At 33.3% G+C, this 19,359-nt stretch overlaps 1 protein-coding gene across 8 annotated transcripts in view; it reads left to right on the top strand.

The window, feature by feature from the left end:
- Nucleotides 1–19,359, top strand: part of COG6 (component of oligomeric golgi complex 6) — a 184,578-nt gene that overhangs the window by 87,273 nt on the left and 77,946 nt on the right. For 4 of the 8 annotated variants that reach the window (XM_077867948.1, XM_077867954.1, XM_077867955.1 and 1 more), the window contains one exon: nt 7,550–9,167. The exons of 2 other annotated variants lie outside the window; for them this stretch is intronic. In XM_077867948.1, coding sequence (XP_077724074.1) covers nt 7,550–7,697 — 148 coding nt within the window. In that variant the 3' untranslated portion in view covers nt 7,698–9,167. Of the gene's footprint in view, nt 1–3,600; nt 3,638–3,936; nt 4,085–7,549; nt 9,168–19,359 lie in introns of those variants that run through there. 2 more of the 8 variants (XM_077867949.1, XM_077867950.1) reach the window with 2 other exon arrangements.

Genomic DNA, 19,359 nt, shown 5'->3' with positions numbered 1-19,359 from the left:
TGAAAAAATGCCACCAATCAGCTCAACCTAATAGAGAATATCACACACAACTATAGAAGGTAGCATTCTTTTCAAGTGTGTATAAGACATTCACCAGGGGTACCTGAGTGTCTGTCAGTTAACATTGGGCTCCCTAATCAGTGGAGAATCTACTTATCTCTCCCTGCTCATGTTCTCTCTCCGTACCTCTCACACTCTTGTGTCTGTGCTCTCTCTCAAATAAATAAATAAAATCTTTAAAAAATAAAAATTAGAAAAAAATAAAAGATTCACCAAGTTAATGTAAGAATGAGCAAAAAAGAACTGAAAAAGTATAATCCACTAGTAAATATTCCCATCTATAAACATGATATGCTTATTCATATCTTTTAGAATTTTCAATAAAGTTTTTCTAATTTCTATATGTAATCTCTGTATATTATTGGGTTTATTCCTAGGAAATAATTCTGTGACTATTATAAGATCTTTTATTTTCCAATACCTGTTTTAATTAGATATTGCTGGCACATAGGAAACATACTATATTTTATATGATAATTTTGAATCTGGCCAGCTAACTGGCCAACTAAACTCTATTTTAGTTCTATTAGCTTATCAGTTGTTTAGTTTTTGGTAAAGTCATAGAAGAATAATGAGTTTCACTAATTTTTTTTCAGTATTTATAACTAAACTCATATTGGTTAAGAGCTCCAAGGTAAATAGTAGATGTAATAGTGAATGTGTATATCTTATTTTGAACTTCAATGAAAATGTTTCTGATGTTTCATCATTAAGTGTGATGTTTGCTGTAGATTTTCATTGTTCCAACATAGTCACATGGTATTCTTCTCAGACTGGCTATGTGATATAGTTTATCTAGTAAATTCAATATGCCTTCATTCAGAATTCCCATGGAGCCACTTCATTAAATCTTTACCTAGAAAAAAGTATGGGAGAGGAAACTAGTTACTTTTGAACATCTTCACAGTTACCACTGAACTATCCTATTTGCACTCTTGTCCGCTCCAGCCCCTATGTAATCAATGTGAACACCTCAGCAAGATTGATCCTTTAACTTCACTTAGTCCTCCTAATGAGTCCATGAATTAGGATTTCTTCTTTATAGAAGAGGACATTATTAGAAAGGTTAAATAATTGAACCAAGGGCAAGCAGTTAGTAAGAAGCAAAGCCAAGATTTGAATCCAGTATTTCTGATTCCAAAATCTGTTCTCTTTAACACTGATCTGTACTGTGTTTTTTATATTAGTCCTTTCTATGTTGAGATTATTATTTTTAAAAGAAGCTCAAAAATGTTTGCATGATAGGTAACATTTATGTGAGATATGTGTGCTTGGTGTTATGTAAAATATACCTCTCAAAAAAAATATACCTCTCTTTTAAAGATTTTATTTTTTAAAATAGTCTCTACACCCATTGTGGGGCTCGACCTCAGAATCCCAAGACCAAGAGTTGCACACTCTTCCAACTGAGCCAACCAGGCACCCCTAAAATATACTTTAATTTTACAGTGAATGATAGAAAACTGACCTGGGATGAAAATTGATTTAACCCATTGTTACATCTTTGATGTTTGTATTACATTAAAAGAAAAATCAAGGGGCACCTGGGTCTCAGTGGTTGAGCATCTGCCTTCAGTTTAAGTCATGATCCCAGGGTCCTTGGGTGGAGTCCCGCATCAGGCTCCCCAGAGGGAGCCTTCCTCTCTCTCTGCCTATGTCTCTGCCTTTTTCCCTGTGTCTCTCATGAATAAGTAAAATTTAAAAAAAAAGAAAAAGAAAAAGAAAAATTCTTTAACCAATCTATTCTTTATAAATATATTATCATCTTTTCTTTTTAATTTTTCAGGCTTAAACTGTTAATGCCTTCTTTTCTCCTATGATGCATTTGATTGCACTGTTAACTGTGGTTCTGTAATAAAGCCCAATTTTAGTGATCACAGAGCCTGAATGTTGAAATAAGCTATTTTTAGAAATGCTAGGTTTATGGTAATGATGAAAATTGTGTCATGTTGTTATGGCAACCAAAATCCTAAAGTACTGATTAATGACAAGCTCACTGATTCTGGAAGTAAGTTCATTTCTTATCACAGCTAAATGCTTTCAGTAATTATTTAAAATGTTTTGTGAACATGTTTTAAAATGGATGAAATTTCCATTTAGCTATATATTAGTCTTTATTGGTATTTTTGAGATTCATAATACCAAATTGTTTATAACTGGACAAATTGAATTTCTTAATACATGGTATTCTGATTCATAAGAAAAATATTGCCCTTCTGTACAATTTTATAACATCCTCATCTTCTCCTTCATTTTTTCCCCTTTTTTCCAGTAGTTAATTAACTACATGATTATTATCTTTGATATATGATACACTGATGGATAGCAAACTGCTTTTAGATATAAGAAAGACTTTTTGAAACTTGAAAATAGGGCAGATTGGGTCTGGAAGAGCAGTATGTCCTTTCCATGTCACACTGAAGCATTGTTAACAGACCCTTCAAGAATTATTTAATTATTTGGGGGGATGGATCATTTCGATGCTCTGCTTACTGTTAATTAAATGCCCCGTACTTCCTCATGTCCTGTGTAATATTTTTTTTTGCTCAGTGGAACATTAACCCATTTTGTGTTTAATCTCTTTTATTCTAACCTGCCTTTCCAAATGCCTGTAAATGACCAGTTCCTCAAAATGTTCTGTGAACCAGCTTTAGCATCTTAATAGCTTCCTCATTAATGAGTTATTAAAATTTTGACATTCTCTCATTCTTCATTTGTATGAATCATGTTTTTATTTTTTAAAGGTCTGTTTAACTATGAGGATTATTAAACTGTCCAAAGGCCAATAGAGCACCACCTAATAAATTACTACCTATGAAATTTTCCTGGTAGTAAAGAGACCAAGAAAGTTAGTGATCTAACTTTATAGATGATCATAGCTTACATTCAAATACAATTTTTTCCCTTTCAGCCCTTTTTACATATCCTTTGGTCATGTGAAAAGCAGGACTGAACTTTAAATTTAACCTACAGAAATCATTCTAAGCAATGTCTACAATAGCCAAACTATGGAAAGAGCCCAGATGTCCATCAACAGATGAATGGATAAGGAAGATGTGATACACACACACACACACACACACACACACACACAATGGAATATTACTCAGCCATCAAAAAATTGAAATCTTCCCATTTGCAATGACGTGAGTGGAACTAGAGGGTATTATGCTAAGGAAATAAGTCCATTAGAGAAAGACCATTATCATATGATCTCGCTTATATGTAGAATTTAAGGAACAAAACAGAGGATCATTGGGGGAGGGAGGGGAAAAATAATACAAAATCAGAGATGGAGACAAACCATAAGAGACTTTAAAGTATAGGAAACAAACTGAGGGTTCCTGGAGGGGAGGTAGGTGAGGGGTAGGGGTAACTGAGTGATGGACATTAAGGAGGGCATGTGATGTGATGAGCATGGGGTGTTATATGCAACTGATGAATTACTGACCTCTACCTCTGAAACTAATAATACATTATATGTTAATTAATTGAATTCAAAATAAAAAAATAGTTCTAAAAGTACTCTTTATCCACCAGCTATGGACTTGACTGTGATTGATCAGAATACAGTGTATAGATCTGAGGTGGATGCCCATGCTAGCACCGGTGCTCAGCATATACCACTGAAAAAAATACTGCTTTTTTTCCTGCCTATACACGAGGTAATCAGGGGATAAGCACATTTGAAGTTTTCAGAAGCACGTGACTGATAGGATTTGTTGGTGATTTTGTATTTTGTTACAGAATACGTGAAACTTCTGTTTTGAACGTTGGTTATTTGTCACTATATGATCACCATTATTTGAGACTCTATTTCTCTTTTTTTAAAGATTTATTTATTTATTTATTTATTTATTTATTTATGAAAGAGAGAGAGAGAGAGAGAGAGAGAGGCAGAGACACAGGAGGAGGAAGAAGCAGGCTCCATGCTGGGAGCCCGACGTGGGACTCGATCCCGAGACTCCAGGATTGCACCCTGGGCCAAAGGCAAGCGCTAAACCGCTGAGCCACCCAGGGATCCCCGAGACTCTATTCCTTAAATGATATTAGTGAATAATTTGGGCCAAGACACCAGGAAGGCAGGCAGGCAGACAGATAAATATACAGACACATGCATATATTTTTAAAGTAAAGATATATACTAATTGGATAGTAATTAGCACTACAAATAAAAAGAGGAGATAGTAAAATGGCAAGAAAGTAAAACTTTCCTCATCTCAGAGTGTATGTAAAAGTAAAAATAATTATATACAAATAACTGATATGCTTATTATAAATCATTATTTGAGGAACCCAATTACCCAAAATAACATGTATGTATGTATGTGTATATGTGACATATGCATACATTTGTATGTGTATAGATAGGCACATAGAGGTTTCTTTAAAAAAAATAACAGGTTATTAAAATGCTTTTAATCCTCAATGGAATAATTTAAGAGCTAAAAGTACCTTGTAAATATTATCAAGCTCAATGTTTTGCCTTACAGTAGTGAAATTAGTCCTAGAAAGGCTAAATTACTTGTTCAAGGCAATAGTAATAAGTGGCAGAGCTTCAACTAGAGTCAAGGTCTTCTGACAGTAATCTTCATCACTGTTCCGTTTCATCTCTATAATAGTTCACTAGAAAAAAGTTGTTGAATATGAATGTGTAGACCTATACCTGGCTTTGGAGATGGTCATGAACTCTTATATTTGTTCAGAAATGGGGAAAATCATTATCAGTTACAGTTCCTGCTCTTATAGTTTGGATTTGACTCCAATTCACTTTGGAGAATTTCACTTTCCATTGCCTTTCTTTCCTGGTTAGCTTTAGCAGCTAGCTGACAGGCTATTTCTTTTCCCTTCCCTTTATTCACCTCACCACATGAAAGACTTCTGTTCTCCATGAGCTCTGGTATCTTTTATTTTGTTCTGCATAGGCATGTTTCCTATCTTGGTAGTTTCCCAAACTGAGGGACAGAACGAGAAACCCTGTACTACTAAACACCAACACTGAAAATAAACTATAACTCTTACTTGGTCTTATTGGCTTGATTTTATTTATTTATATCTTAGCAATATTGCTTTATTTTTGTTTTCTCCATTGCAGATTTATAATGATGTTTCTGCTGCATTGTGAGCTGTAGACATTTGTGAGCTAGTTTAGCTTATAAACAGAAATGTGCCCTGGGTTATACCTAAACTCCAATAAATTAAATTTTTTTTCATCATTTGGACTTGATAAAATTTAAAATTTATTCCTTAGATTTTTCAACAATTCATTCTACATTTACCAGTTACTCTGGATTTTTAAAAATTATATTTAATATTCATTATTGTACTATATTCTGATTTTAAACTTCTCGTGATAGGGAATAGCCTTGTCTCTTTGTGTTTTGTTATGTAGTATATATAAAACACTATGTTCAGATTGAGTATAGGTTTTAGAGTATGAGGTGTTAAGTAATGGATTCTTTATATCCCATCCCCCAGTCTGTCTTACTGCTTTGAGTAAAGAACAAAAAACACTATGTCTAAAATTCATTATTTGATTTGTTGCAAAAATGGGCATCAAATGTGTATTATATTTAACAAAATTTTAAAATATCAGTTTATATTATTTTTCATCTATTTCATGAATGCAAAATAATTTTGCATCATATTGATGCTTTCATTTTTATGTTCAGTTAATTATAGGGATGATTACTCATAGATCTAAAATATCTCAGAGGCTCATCTGGTTAAGTGGATTTCCAAACCAGTTTTTGCCATCCTTTGTTCCAGTGAAAAGGTAGTATAGCTAGTAGTAGTATTCTACTCTACTCAGAGAATTTACTTAGTGTAAGTTCCTTCTACCCACTGCCAGCTTGAAAGCTTTAGCAATTTTTGAGAATTGTCAAGTTGTTTCATCTTTTGAGACCTTACCAGAACAGGGTGTTGATGATCCAAGATCATAAGTATATTTTCCCTCCTCATTCCATCCAATTAATTTTATTCTTTCTTAGCACAGGTACATATTTCCACAGATAGTCTTCCAAGCATCATTTTGGTCATAGACATTCCAAAATGGAATAATTATTTTCAGCTCTAAGGATCAGAGAATGAGAGAGTACGTTTCTACTGAGAATTAAGGACATTTGAAGGTGTGAGAGAGAGAGACAAGCATCCTAGGCAAATGGAGGAATAGTGCAGAGGAATTCAGGTCAATAAGAAAGGGCAGAGAGAACAGTCAGGAGTTGTGTCAGACCTCAGGATTAGAGTTGTGATATGGAGGGTATTAAAGGATTCTAAATGACAGGATGAGGGATTTTGGCTTCTCTGAAACCAGAGAAACTCCTTGAAGGAAGGGCCTGGGTGAGGGAGAGACAAGATAATAGGTATGCTTTAGAAACATTAATCTAACAGCAGTGCTTATGATAGATTGATGCAGAAGAGACTAGATATTTTTTAAATATTTTAAATATTTAAATATTTAAAGAGAGACTAGATATTTTTAAAATATTTTAAATATTTAATATCTAGAAGAGACTAGATATTTTTTAAATATTTTAAATATTTAAATATTTTTAAAATATTAACTAGAAGAGGGAAGACCAGATGGGAGCTTTTTCTATACTCCATACAAGAGTTCATTAGGGTCTAAACTGAGGTGATGCAACATGGTTATGCTGCTGACAGAAATAAGAAACAACAAAAAAAGTAGGCTTGGGAGTGAAGCTTGAAAGACACATTTAAATTTAGTTGTAAAAATCAGAAAAGACAGTATTTTTATCACTAGGTATATCACTATACCTATAGTGATAAAAATGAATAGAAGTAGCTGAGAATGACAAGAAGTAAATGGCATGAGAACATGGAGTTGATGCAGATTTTATGAACCTGGTGCTATTTTTTCTAGTCAGATCTTTAAAATTTTACTTCAGTTCATTTAAAACTTTATTCTTTTATGTGCTTATGTAGAAATGCTTTTTGTAGAAAATGCTGGGACTTGTTGGAGGCAAGTGTCACATTATTATAACCTGATAATATAAATAGATAGGAATCTAAAGTGTGGTTAGTAAGGTAGGAGCTATTACTGAAAGGAGAGTTTACTGTAAGTTATTCTGAGATTTAAAGTATTGATAAATATGAATGATGATAAGCCTCGTTCTTTAAGGTTAACATGTCATCAGTCATGTTTGCAAAATCAGTACATTGATGGTAGGTCACAATTTTTGTTTCTTGTCTAGTAATCCTTCAGATTACTAGAACATAACACAGTCCTTCAGAATACTGGGAACATAACACAGTCCCTGCCCTTCTGCAACGATAAACAAATAATGAATATAAAAAGTATGTTTGATCCCCAAACCAAAGTTACTTTTGTAGTTGTACAATGATTTCTTTATAGTATGTATGTGGTAATTATGAAAATGAAATGTATTGATTCAAATATGAAGCTTCTTATAATTCTTAGTATTTCATCTTTAGATTGTGTTTTCACATACTGTTTGTTTATCAATAGAGAGCAAATCATAAAACAGTCTACAGAATTAGTCTGCAGAGCCTATGGTGAAGTGTATGCAGCTGTGATGAATCCAGTGAATGAATACAAAGATCCAGAGAGCATCCTACACCGATCGCCTCAGCAAGTGCAGACACTCCTCTCCTGATAATCTTACTTGAATGTGTGAGCAAAACATTGCATCCCTAAGACTCTAAAGGTTTTCTTGTTCTTTAGTCTCTTAATCTTCCCTTTGAAATGTGATGGTTACGATTTTGTTTGTATCATAACATTGTAGGTCCAATAATTCTTTTCTTTGATCACAATAACATGGAAGTAAGTAATATAATTTCAACCTGAGTTAGTGTTGCTCTGTATCTGCTCCTTATGTAAAGATGATCTGTTCTCTGTGAGCTACCTCCCCAGCTCTGCAGTTTTCTGGAATATAAATGTATGGGAAAAAGTAGTATGAGAGATTTGATTGATTTTTTTTTCTTTTACAGCATTAGTTCCAAATTAATCATACATAAAAAAAAATTTGTCTAAACTTAAGAATTAGTACAAAGATGTGGCATAATGTCCCTTTTACCTAAAGATTAAGTTGCTTTCTTATTAATGTGAGTAGACATATTTAAAATGAGCAGAAATATATACTTAGCAAAAAAGTGGGAAAAAAGAGAGAAGTCATTTAAACAGAGTGGATTTCACTCTGTATACTCTGGACTGAATTCAAGGTGAAGTTCAGCACTTCAAAAGGATTTTAGGTATGTAGGCACCCTGTGCTGCATGTAAATCTGGTGTTTAATGATAACTACATGTTATATAGTATGAACTCTAAATCTAACCAACTACAAATTTTACCTGGTGTTCAAACAAAGAAATAATGATCTACTTTAACACCATAGGAAAAATACTGAGTAGTAATTGCTCATTGACAGTGTATCTGTCTCCCTGGTGACCCCTCACAAAGAATGATTTGGACTCTGACTTTCAACCTCTACGTGTAAGATTCAGAATCACTGTGTTGTTAAAAAAAAAAATTAGGTCTCAGTGTGTTTAACGTGACATCACTTTGTTGGTAAGATTTCAGGAATGACTCTTATTAACAAAATATCTTAGTTTCTGGTAAAACTATAAAAAGAGGTGAGTCCCTAAATTATAAATGAGAAAACTGAGGCATAAGGAAAAAATGGACAAGGCTAAACTATTTTGCAAAGTAGTAAGATAAAACTAATATTTATATAACATATGATGTATAACACATTAGTATTTACAGAACATGACCTATTCATCTATCTGAAATTTATAATTGTTTATATTAATATTCTTTTGGAGTAAGAGCAGTTATTTATCACCTCTTTTGGTGTAATTCTGTGCTTTTAGTCTTTTTCCTTAATGAGTATGTGTGATATATATAAAAGATAGAAAATAAAGTATGGTATAAATCAAGAGCTTAGGGACGCCTGGGTGGCTCAGTGGTTGAGCATCTGCCTTCGGCTCAGGGCGTGATCCCGGAGTTCCGGGATCGAGTCCCACATGGGGCTCCCTGCAGGAGCCTGCCTCTCCCTCTGTTGTGTCTCTGCCTCTCTCTCTCTGTGTCTCTCATGAATAAATAAATAAAATCTTTAAAAAAAATCAAGAGCTTAAAGTTTATATAATTTATTTCTATAATGAAAGAAAAAGATTGCTACCTTACCATTAGTGAATCCCTTTGTGTCTTAGGGAAAAGGTGTATTTGGCTATTTACAAAGTTTTCTTAAAATATTAAAACTATTTCTAGAACAGTGGTAATTGCATTGTATTTTTATACATCTCACTAGTGTGTTTTTGAAGTACAAAATAGGACCAAATTGAGATAACCAGTGGAAGATTGATGAGCAGAATGTGGTATCAATATTATCTTGAGTACTAGGTCAAAATAAAAGATTATAAATGCTAATTCATGAACACAACACTTATATTTGCTATATACTTGCTGGTTTGCATTTTGAGCTTTTTAATGTGGCATAAGTATAACCTTAGAGAATAACATGTCAGCCTTTTCTTAGAGAAAGATATTTTCCTCACAGAAACCTCTGGTTAAATTCCTCAGTTTCTTTCTTTGAACTTGAACTAGAACAGGTAAATATTACCTGAGAAAAATCACATAAATGGACTGAGTGACTTTTTTTAAATTCATGATCACAATCTTCAAATGGCACTCAGTTTCTGCTCTCTTTGCTAAACTCACCTCTCCACTTTTCAAGATGACCTTTCTGCCCCCACTCTTAGTTAATGACCCTCATAATTCATGGAGAAAATCGAAGCTGCTAGATTAATCTCCCTTACTTTTCTACCTTCAAATACTGCACTCATCTTTTCTGCCTTTTCTCCTTTTGCACTGGAGACAATGTCCCTCCTCCTATTCTCTAGATTCCATTCTCTCACCTTCTCAGAGACTTTTCTCTCTGAGTTATCTCTTCATTTTGCTTCAACAACTTCTGACCTTTCTATAACATTATTCTCAGCATACACGGTGCTCTAGTGTTGATAATGTTTTTTAAAAACTCTCCACCTTCCAGATTCCAACACCTCCACTTCTCAGCTTCTTTTTGTGGTTGTTGACCCATGCTCTCGTGTACTTCCATTGCCATTGTCTTTAAAATATTCCAGTGCAGCTTCAGCCTCTCACCACTACAGCAAGCCTAATGAGATCTTCCTAATGTTTTATGTTGGCAAATCCAATGGATTCTTCACTATCCTTATTTGCAATACTGTTTTTTCCCAGGCTTTAATAACACAACTTTCTGCTAATTTTCCTTTTACTTCACTGGCCAAACCCATTTTTGACCTCCTTCTCAGGTTCTTTTGCCTCTTATGTATAACTTCTAAAAGTTGGCACAACTTTTAGAGACTAAAGAACAAGAAAACCTTTAGAGGATTTGATCCTGAGATGTCTTTTTTTCCTCCCCTTAGGATTCATTACCTCAGCATAGCCTAGCTGTTCCTGACTGCCATTAGCTCACATGTTCTCAGATATATCCATATAATGGAATATTCTACAGTAGTGAAAAATGAATGATTTTCAAATATATAATATTTAAGAAAAAAGAAAGCTATATAGAAAATGTAATGAGTCCATTTATAGAATTTTTTATAAAAAGTAAAAAATTACACATTGTACATCATGAGTACAGACATGGTAAAGCTATATGAGGAAGGTACAGGAAATGATTAATACAGAATTCAAGATTATCTCTGGGGAGGGAAACATAGGATCTGTTGAGTTACTAATGAATGCTCTCTTACACTGGATTGTTGGTATATGAATGTTCATTTTTTTAATTCTCTAAAATTTACGTATATGTTACATGAACTCTTATCTGTATATTTTATAATTAAAAAATATTTTTTAAAAATATGCTTAGCTGAGACCTAGGGTAAACTTAGAACTCAATATATGTTAGCTAGTTTTTTTAAATTACTCTTATTAAACACATTTATTAAGTACCTCCTAGAAGCCAGGCTCTGCGATAAGCACCATGGTTTTAAAAGATCACTGAAATGTGCATCTGTCATTGAGGAGTTCCCTCTCTTTCACAGAGATGGTCACATGTATATAAGTAAACATAATGCAGTTTCATAGGGGGTTTGTTGATACAGGCAAGCAGGAAGAATGAACTTAGAACATTCTCTATAACAGCCACATGTAGGTACTTGACGTTACAGAGGCTGATAGCACAGAAAAGAAAGTTTTAAAATACAAGTGTACATTTTTCATTCTGACAATCATAGTGACATTAATTAGCTATTTAGTTAAGATATAAAATTGTATTATAAGATGAGGACATCAGTAAAAATGGTAGATTAAGGAATTCCAAAATTATGCCTCTCCATAAAAGCAACAATAAAACTGGCCCCCAAGAACTGTCAAAGTCAGCTTTTTTAGAATTCAAGAAACCAGATAACAGCAAGTCAGGTTTATACTTAAAAAAAAAAAAAAAGTTGGATCTTCGTTAGTAGAACAGCATGTTTTGTGGTTTTTTAACTTAAGCTAGCCCTGTACCTTGTCCCCAAGTTCAGCAGTAGCCTTAAATTAATATCCCACATTTCTGGTACTGGAGAGAGCAGAATGGATCTTTTTCATGAAAATTGTCTTTATCTGTCTCCCTGCAAGATCCGTGTTCTAAAAGCTTATCTTTATTTGCCAAACTTGGAACTTTCCCAGCACTAAAGTCACTACCCCAGGATGAGGGGAGTACATTGCTCCCTGAAGCAGTGGATAACCATAGGGACAAACAATAAGCAAAACGCTTGGGAAGAAAGGTCAGCAGTGAGATATCCATAAGGACGTTAAAAAACCCTGACATATTCCTGGCAGAAAGTTATGCATTGTCTAGGACTGAGCATGCCCAGAAAATGCCAGAGAGACCCTAAGCTCTCGCCTCTGGCTACATCTTGAAGGCATGCCCCAACAACATTCACTCAGAACATCCCAGCAAAGACTGGGAGATTCTTTTGGTTCCAGATATTTAAGGAAATCTCTGTCCAATTATTAGCCGAATATGAAGCTAATGGGCCACTTTAAGTGGTCACATACAACAGAGAATTGACAATTGTGTAGGATTAGTTCATAAAAATCACTAAAGCACACACAATAGCAACTACAAAAAGCATCAACAACAGCAAACTCTAAGGTGAGGGTTGAGAGAATCTGATTTCCCAGTGTCAAAATGCCCATTTTTCAAGAAAAAAGTTGGCAAGGTATCCAAAGTACAACCAGTATACAGAAAAAAAGAAAAAAGAAAAAAAAACAAAAACAAAAACAAAAAAAACAAACCCAAAGCAGTCAATAGAAACTGTCCCTGAGGAAGCCTAGATGTTGGACTTAATAGACAAAGACTTCCCATCAGCTGTTTTAAATACGTTCAAGGACTGAAAGTATGAGGATAGTGTCTCACCAAATAGAGAATATCAATGAAGAGATAGAAATTGCAAAAAGGATGTTTTTATAAAGTTATAAACTTATAAAAATTATAACTTAGTCATAATTTTATAAAAATTATAAATATCTCTTCTGGAGTTGAAAATTATAACTGAAATGTAAGAATCCAGTGTAGGACTTGAACAGATTTGAACAGTTAATAAAAATAATCTTTAAATTTGAAATTAGATCAATGAAGATTATCCAATCTGAAGAGCAGAAAGAAAAAAACGATAGAGAACAGGGCCTGAGAGACCTGTAGGATATTATCAACAACATTCACACAATAAGTGTCTCAGAAGGAAAAGAAGGGAAAGAGGGCCAAAAGAGTATTTGAGGAAATATTTGTAGTAAATTTACAAGTTAGTTGAAAATTTTAATATACACATTTAAGAAGTTCACCAAGCCCACACATAAAAATACACCAAGACACATCACAATCAAATTACCATAAGCCAAAGACTAAGAAGGGAACTTGAAAGCAGCAAGAAAGAAAACTCATCATGTACATGTGATTTGCAATAAGATTATCACAGTTCTCATCAGAAACCATAGAGGCCAGAGAACATTAAGTAATATATTCAAAGTGCTGGAAGAACAACAAAACTGTTAACTTAGAATTAATTCTATACCCGGCAAAACTGCCTGTGAAAATACACACAAAATTAAGACAATTCAGAATAATCAAAAGCTATCACACTTGCCTTTTTAAAATTTATTTATTTATTTATTCATGAAAGATGCAGAGAGGCAGAGACAGGCAGAGGGAGAAGCAGGCTCCCTGTGATCATGACCCGAGCCAAAGGCAAATGCCCAACCACTGAGCCACCAGGTGCCCCTCACACTTGCCTTAAGGGAGTGTTAAAGGTAGTCCTTGTGACTGAGGACGCTGGGTGGCTCAGTAGGTTAAGCATCTGCCATTGGCTCAGGTCATGATCCCAGGACTTCCAGATTCCACATCAGGCTTCCTGCTGAGCAGGGAGCCTGCTTCTCCCTCTCCCTCTGCTGCTCCCCACCCTTGTGCTCTCTCTGTTTCCCAAATAATTATAGAAAATCCTAAAAAAAAAAAAAAAAAAAAAAAAGTAATCTTTGTGGCTGAAATGAAAGGATACTAGACAGTCACTTGAATCCACAAGGAAATAAAGAATAGCAAGGAAATAGAGGCTTAGGCAACATTGTAAACCAGCTGGACCTAATAGACATCTACAGAACACCACCCAACAGCAGAGTATGCATTCCTCTTGAGTCTACATTCTCCAAGGCAGACTATATGTCAAGCCATAATTCAAATCTCAGTGAATTTTAAAACTGGAGGTCATACAAAGTATTTTCCTTAACTACAAAGGCACAAAATTAGAAACCAGTAACAAGAGGAAAATAAATAAATATGGAAATTAAACAACATTCTCTTAACCAGTGGATTAAAAAGGAGATAAAGGAAATTAGAGAAAACTTTGAGATGAATGAGAGTTTGGTATAAGACAGTGTATCGATACCTATGATATGGCAAAAATAGTACTCAGAAAAAAATAGCCTACATTAAAGAAATTAACTTTACACCTTAAAAAAACTAGAAAAACAGCAAACTAAACTGAAAGCAAGAAGGAAATAATTAAGATTATGGCAGACAAAATATAGGAAAATAGTGTTGTTTCAGTGAATGGTTGTGCTAGTTATTCTGTAAGGTATGTAGAGATGTGTTTGAATACATTTGCTAAAAAGTTTAAAAAAATGTTTCTTGCATGGCATGTTGAGAAGAGTTATTTCTGAGAATGTGCTGATCATAATGTAATGCATGCAAACAAGGGTTTAAGAAATATGTAAGATGTTTCTAGGAGTGTTCTTTGCTCATCAAGTTGAGAAAAATGTTATTTCAGTTATTGGATGTTCTGACCATTCAGCATTGCATGTAAAGAAGTTTTTATAAACATATGTAAAAATAGAAGAAAAGATTTTAGAAAGTTGACCAACTTTTGGCTAGATTGACCAAGAATAAAGAGAGAAGACTCAAATTACTAAAATCACGTATAAAAGGTAAAACATAAGGTTACTACTGATCTACAGAAATAAAATACAGAAATAAAAAGATAACAGAATACTACAAATAATTGTACATCAATAATTAAATAATATGGGTGAAAAAATACAGAGAAACATAATCTAAATTGATTCTGACTCAGTCTGACTCAATTTGATTACTAGAGTCAAAACTATTCCAATTTTTAAAAAGCCCTGGACCAAATTGTTTCACTGATTAATTCTATCAAATGTTTAAAGAATTAACACAAATCCTTATCAAAGTCTTCCAAAAAAATAGAACAGAGGAAACATATCCTATGAGGCCAATATTTGTTATTGGTATAATAAAGCCAGGAAAGACAACATAAGAAAACCACAGTCCAGTATCCCTTATGATTATGAATGCAAAATCCTCAACAATATGCTAACAAGAAAATTCAGCAACATGTTAAAAGATTATATACTAGGAATAAGTGGGTTTGTCCCAGGAATGCAAGATCAGTTTAACCTATGGAAGTCAATCAATGTACTACACTCCATTAGTAGAATAAATAGAATAAATAATAAACATGATTACTTCAAAATATGTAGGGAAAACCTTTGATAAAATAAAAAGCACTCAACAAATTAGGAATAGAAAGAATTTCCTTGAACTGATAAAGGACACTTATGAAAAACTCACATCTAACATTGTACTTAATAGTGAAAAACTGAAAGCTTTCCCCCCTAAAATCATGAACAAGATAAAGTTGTACACTCTTGCCACTTCTGTTCCACATTGTACTAGAAATTATACCCAGAGAAATTATGTAAGACTAAATAAAAGACCCCCAGATTGGAAAGGAAGAAGTAAAATAATATGAGCATATGTATCTATTATATCTATCTACCTATCTAGCCATATATGTATTAGAACTAATATGTATTAGAACTAATAAACACGAATAGCAACATTGCAGTATATAAGACCAGTATGCAAAAATCTATTGTATTGCTATGCACAAGTCATGAACAATGAAAATTAAAGTGAGAAAACAGTTCCATTTACAATAACACCACAAAGAATAAAATACTTAGGGATAGATTTAACCAAGGAAGTGAAATACTTATCCACTGCAAACTATAAAACAGTTGAAAGAGATTAAAGATGGCCTAAAGACATTTCATGTTTATGGATAAAAGACTCAATATTGTTAAGATAGCAATATTCCCCAAACTGATCTATAGATTCAATACAGTCCCTCTCAAAATATCATTTGCCTTTTTTTTTTTTTTGGCCCAGAAATAGACAAGTTGATCCCCAAATTTATATGGATATATAGGGGATCATAAATAACCTAAAAAATCTTGAATCTTCCCAATGTCAAAACTTACTACAATTCCACAGTAATCAAAACAGTATGAGACTGGCAGAAGGATAGCTGTAAATGGGATAGAATTTAAAGTCCAGAAGTAAACTCATACATCCATCGTCAACGGATTTTTTTACAAAGCTGCCAAGACCTGTCAATGGGGAAAAAATAATCTTTTTACCAAATGGCACCAGAACAACTTGAAATCCACATGCAAAAAGATTGAAGTTGCCCCCCATCCCCACTCTGCTGGCTCAGTTGATGGGGTGTGTGACTTTTGATCTCAGAGCTGTGGGGTTGAGCCCCACATAGATTGCAGAGATTACTTAAAAATAAAATCTTAAAAAAAAAAAAAAAAGACTGAACTTGGACTCATATCATGACCTATACAAAAATTAACTCAAAATGGGTCAAAGATCTCAATATAAAAGTTAAAAACTATAAAACTCTCAGAAAAAAACAGAGGTGTCTTTGTGACCCTGTGTTAGGCAACAAGTTTTCACCTCTTATACTACAGAGATTTTAAAATAAATGTTAAGATGCAGAGTCACATAATAATGTTGAATATTTGGAGGTCAGCTTATGTTTCCTGTTTAGTTAAATATACTCTTTAGATAATTTTATAAATACATAGGTCTACATGTGGTTACTTTGGGGCTATAATTGTACTTAGCACAACTATCTTGAAAATATGTATTTATTCCCCTTAGAATGTGCTTTTGGAGATAAATGATATAATTATGTATTTTCGCATCCACACATGAAATGACTATAAATTGGCTAAGAAATGAATATGGTAATCATTTAATAACAGCGTGCTAGTCCTCAAATTCAACTAACATTAACGTTAAAAATAACTTTCCTAGCACTGATAATTTAATAAGTAAAAATAAATGGTGCTAAGCTTATGAAAATAAGGGAAAATTGTTAGGGAAAATTGTTGGTGGGGCCGAAAATATCCATATGAAATATTTGTGTTTTGAGAGGATATATCATTTTTTGACAAAGTGTTTTTTCCATTGTATACTTTAAACAGTTAAAGTCCCAACCAATCCAGGAGTTTCAAAGTTAATAGCTTTGCCACCAGGAAATTAATTTACTTGAATATTCTTTTTATTTCCATTAATGTCAAGATCTGAAATTCCACTGGAGCAAGCATTAGTTTTTGCCTACTACAGGCAAAATGACAAGAAACAAGAGTGACTTTTCCTTTGCAAGCCAGCATCGAAAGTTGGGTCTCATGTGTTGAGGTGCCATGAGCCTTTCTAGGGGTATCAGGCTAGTTTGGAGAACTCAGACTAGAGCTGGCTGCTGTTTGCTATCCAGGCCTCAGATGGAATATAAAATGGTAATGAGGAGTACATTGAGGTAGAAAAATGCATTTGCCTTAGAAGCCAAGTCTTAATAAGGAAACCAAAGATTTGGTTAGTATTCCACAGACTTGCAATGTGCATTGAATAGAGGACCAGGAATTTTTCTTGCTTGAAAACTGTATTAGTTTCTTTTTATAAACAAAGATGTAAGCAAAACAAGCATTCAAAAGTCAGAAGGCTACCATTAAAAACAACGAAAACAAAAATACCATGTCAAGTTACCCTGCCTTTATTCTGAATCCTACAAAGAAGAAATCACTCAACCACTGAGTATTAACAGGTTAATGTAATGAATCATACAATAATAAATCATAATGGAATTTTCAAAAACCAAAAAATGTGCAAATACATGCCTGTGGTTAGCCTGTGATTCTCCTTGCAAGTGGTAAATCATTAGCCATGGTATTGCTCTTGGTAACCACAAGTATCCAGGGATGATGCAGAATTATACTGCTACCTACTTTGTGATAACAGTAGGGTGAGGCTAGTGCTATATCTCATAAATTTTTATGTATGTGAGCACACTTCTGAATCTTTTTTGCATTCTCTTCATAGGTTTACTTATTCCTGCACCAATAACAAATATTTTAATATTAGAACTTTATAACTTTAATAAATGTTAGAAAGTACCATTTTGTCTTTTTCATATAGACTGCCTCAGGCATTCTTGGCTTTTTGCTCTTCCACTTAGGTTTTAAAATCAACTTCTATTTCTCAAGCAGCAACTGGGATTATGGTAGGGATTATTTTGAATCTATCAATTTGGGTACAATTAATATCTTTATGATGTTAATTAGTCCAAATCATGAACATGTTAAATTTTCCCTATTGGAGTAGTTTTAGTGTCCTTCAAAAAAGTTTATATTTCTTCATATAAAGCTAAGAAAACTTCAGTATATTCATTCCTAACAAACTACAGTTCTTGTTCATAGTGTAAATGGTATCTATTTTTAATTACATTTTAATATTATCTATTGCTGTGTATAGAAAATTGATTTTTATGTGTTGCTTATATTAGACCTAAGCACTTATCTTATTATATCTAACATAATATCTATGCCTTGAATATTCTATATAGACATTTATGTTATTTGAAACCAAATGATAGTTTTGTTTCTTTCTTTGCAATCTATATGCCTTTCATTTCTTTTGTTGTCTTGATATACTGACTAGGACCGGCAGCACAATGTTGACCAAGAGCAATGATAATGATCAGTTTTGTAATTCAGATTTGAAAAGTGATGTTCCCAGTATCTCACCATTAAGAATTATGTTTGCTGTAGGTTTTCAGTAGATTAATCAGAGAGCATCATATGATCACAAGGCTCTTCTCTTTTTAATGTTAATGTGGTAAATGGCTTTTATAGTTTTTCTGATCATAAGCCACTCTTGCATTCCTGTAATAATCCTATATTGATCATATTATTTTCGCTTTTTGTACAAACCACTAGATTTAGTTTTGTTTTACATAATGACTAGTGACCTTGCTAAACTTACTAGTTCTAAACTTTATGGATTGTTTTATAAATTCTATAAATTCAATCATATTGTCTGTGATTAATGACAGTTTTATTTCTTCTTTTTAGTTTTTCTGGCTTTATGACACTGTGCAATGTTCAATCAGTACAATGTTACAGTGTTGAATAGAAGTGTTAATAGTGGTCACCCTGTCTTTTTCCAAAATGTGAGGAAGGAGGGAAAACTTTTACTAGGCTGATTTTTTGGAGATAAGTTTTATCAAATTAAGAAAGTCCCCTCAATTTCAGGTTTGTTATGATTACTTTAAATCATTAATAAGTTTTGAATTTTATCAAATGTGCATTGTTTTTTCTCTGTATCTATTTAGATAACTATACAATCTTTATACCCCTGCCTTAGTTGCTTAATGTGGAGAATTTCAAATGTCAAAACAATTTTGCATTTCTGGAATAAACCCCAAGGTCATAATGTACAATCTTTTTTATATGGCTCTTAATTTTATTTATTTATATTTTATTTAGAATTTTTGCTTTTATTTCATGGCCTATAGATTACTCCGTAACTTTCCTTTCTTTTAATATCTTTGTCAGGTTTTGCTAACAAGATTGTACTGACCTCATAAAACAGATTAGCACATAATTTCTT

The sequence above is a fragment of the Canis aureus genome, chromosome 24 (assembly GCF_053574225.1).
Source record: "Canis aureus isolate CA01 chromosome 24, VMU_Caureus_v.1.0, whole genome shotgun sequence".
Classification (NCBI taxonomy): Eukaryota; Metazoa; Chordata; class Mammalia; order Carnivora; family Canidae; genus Canis; species Canis aureus.
Note: the sequence above shows the minus strand (reverse complement) of the source record. Positions and strands in the feature narration are given on the sequence as shown.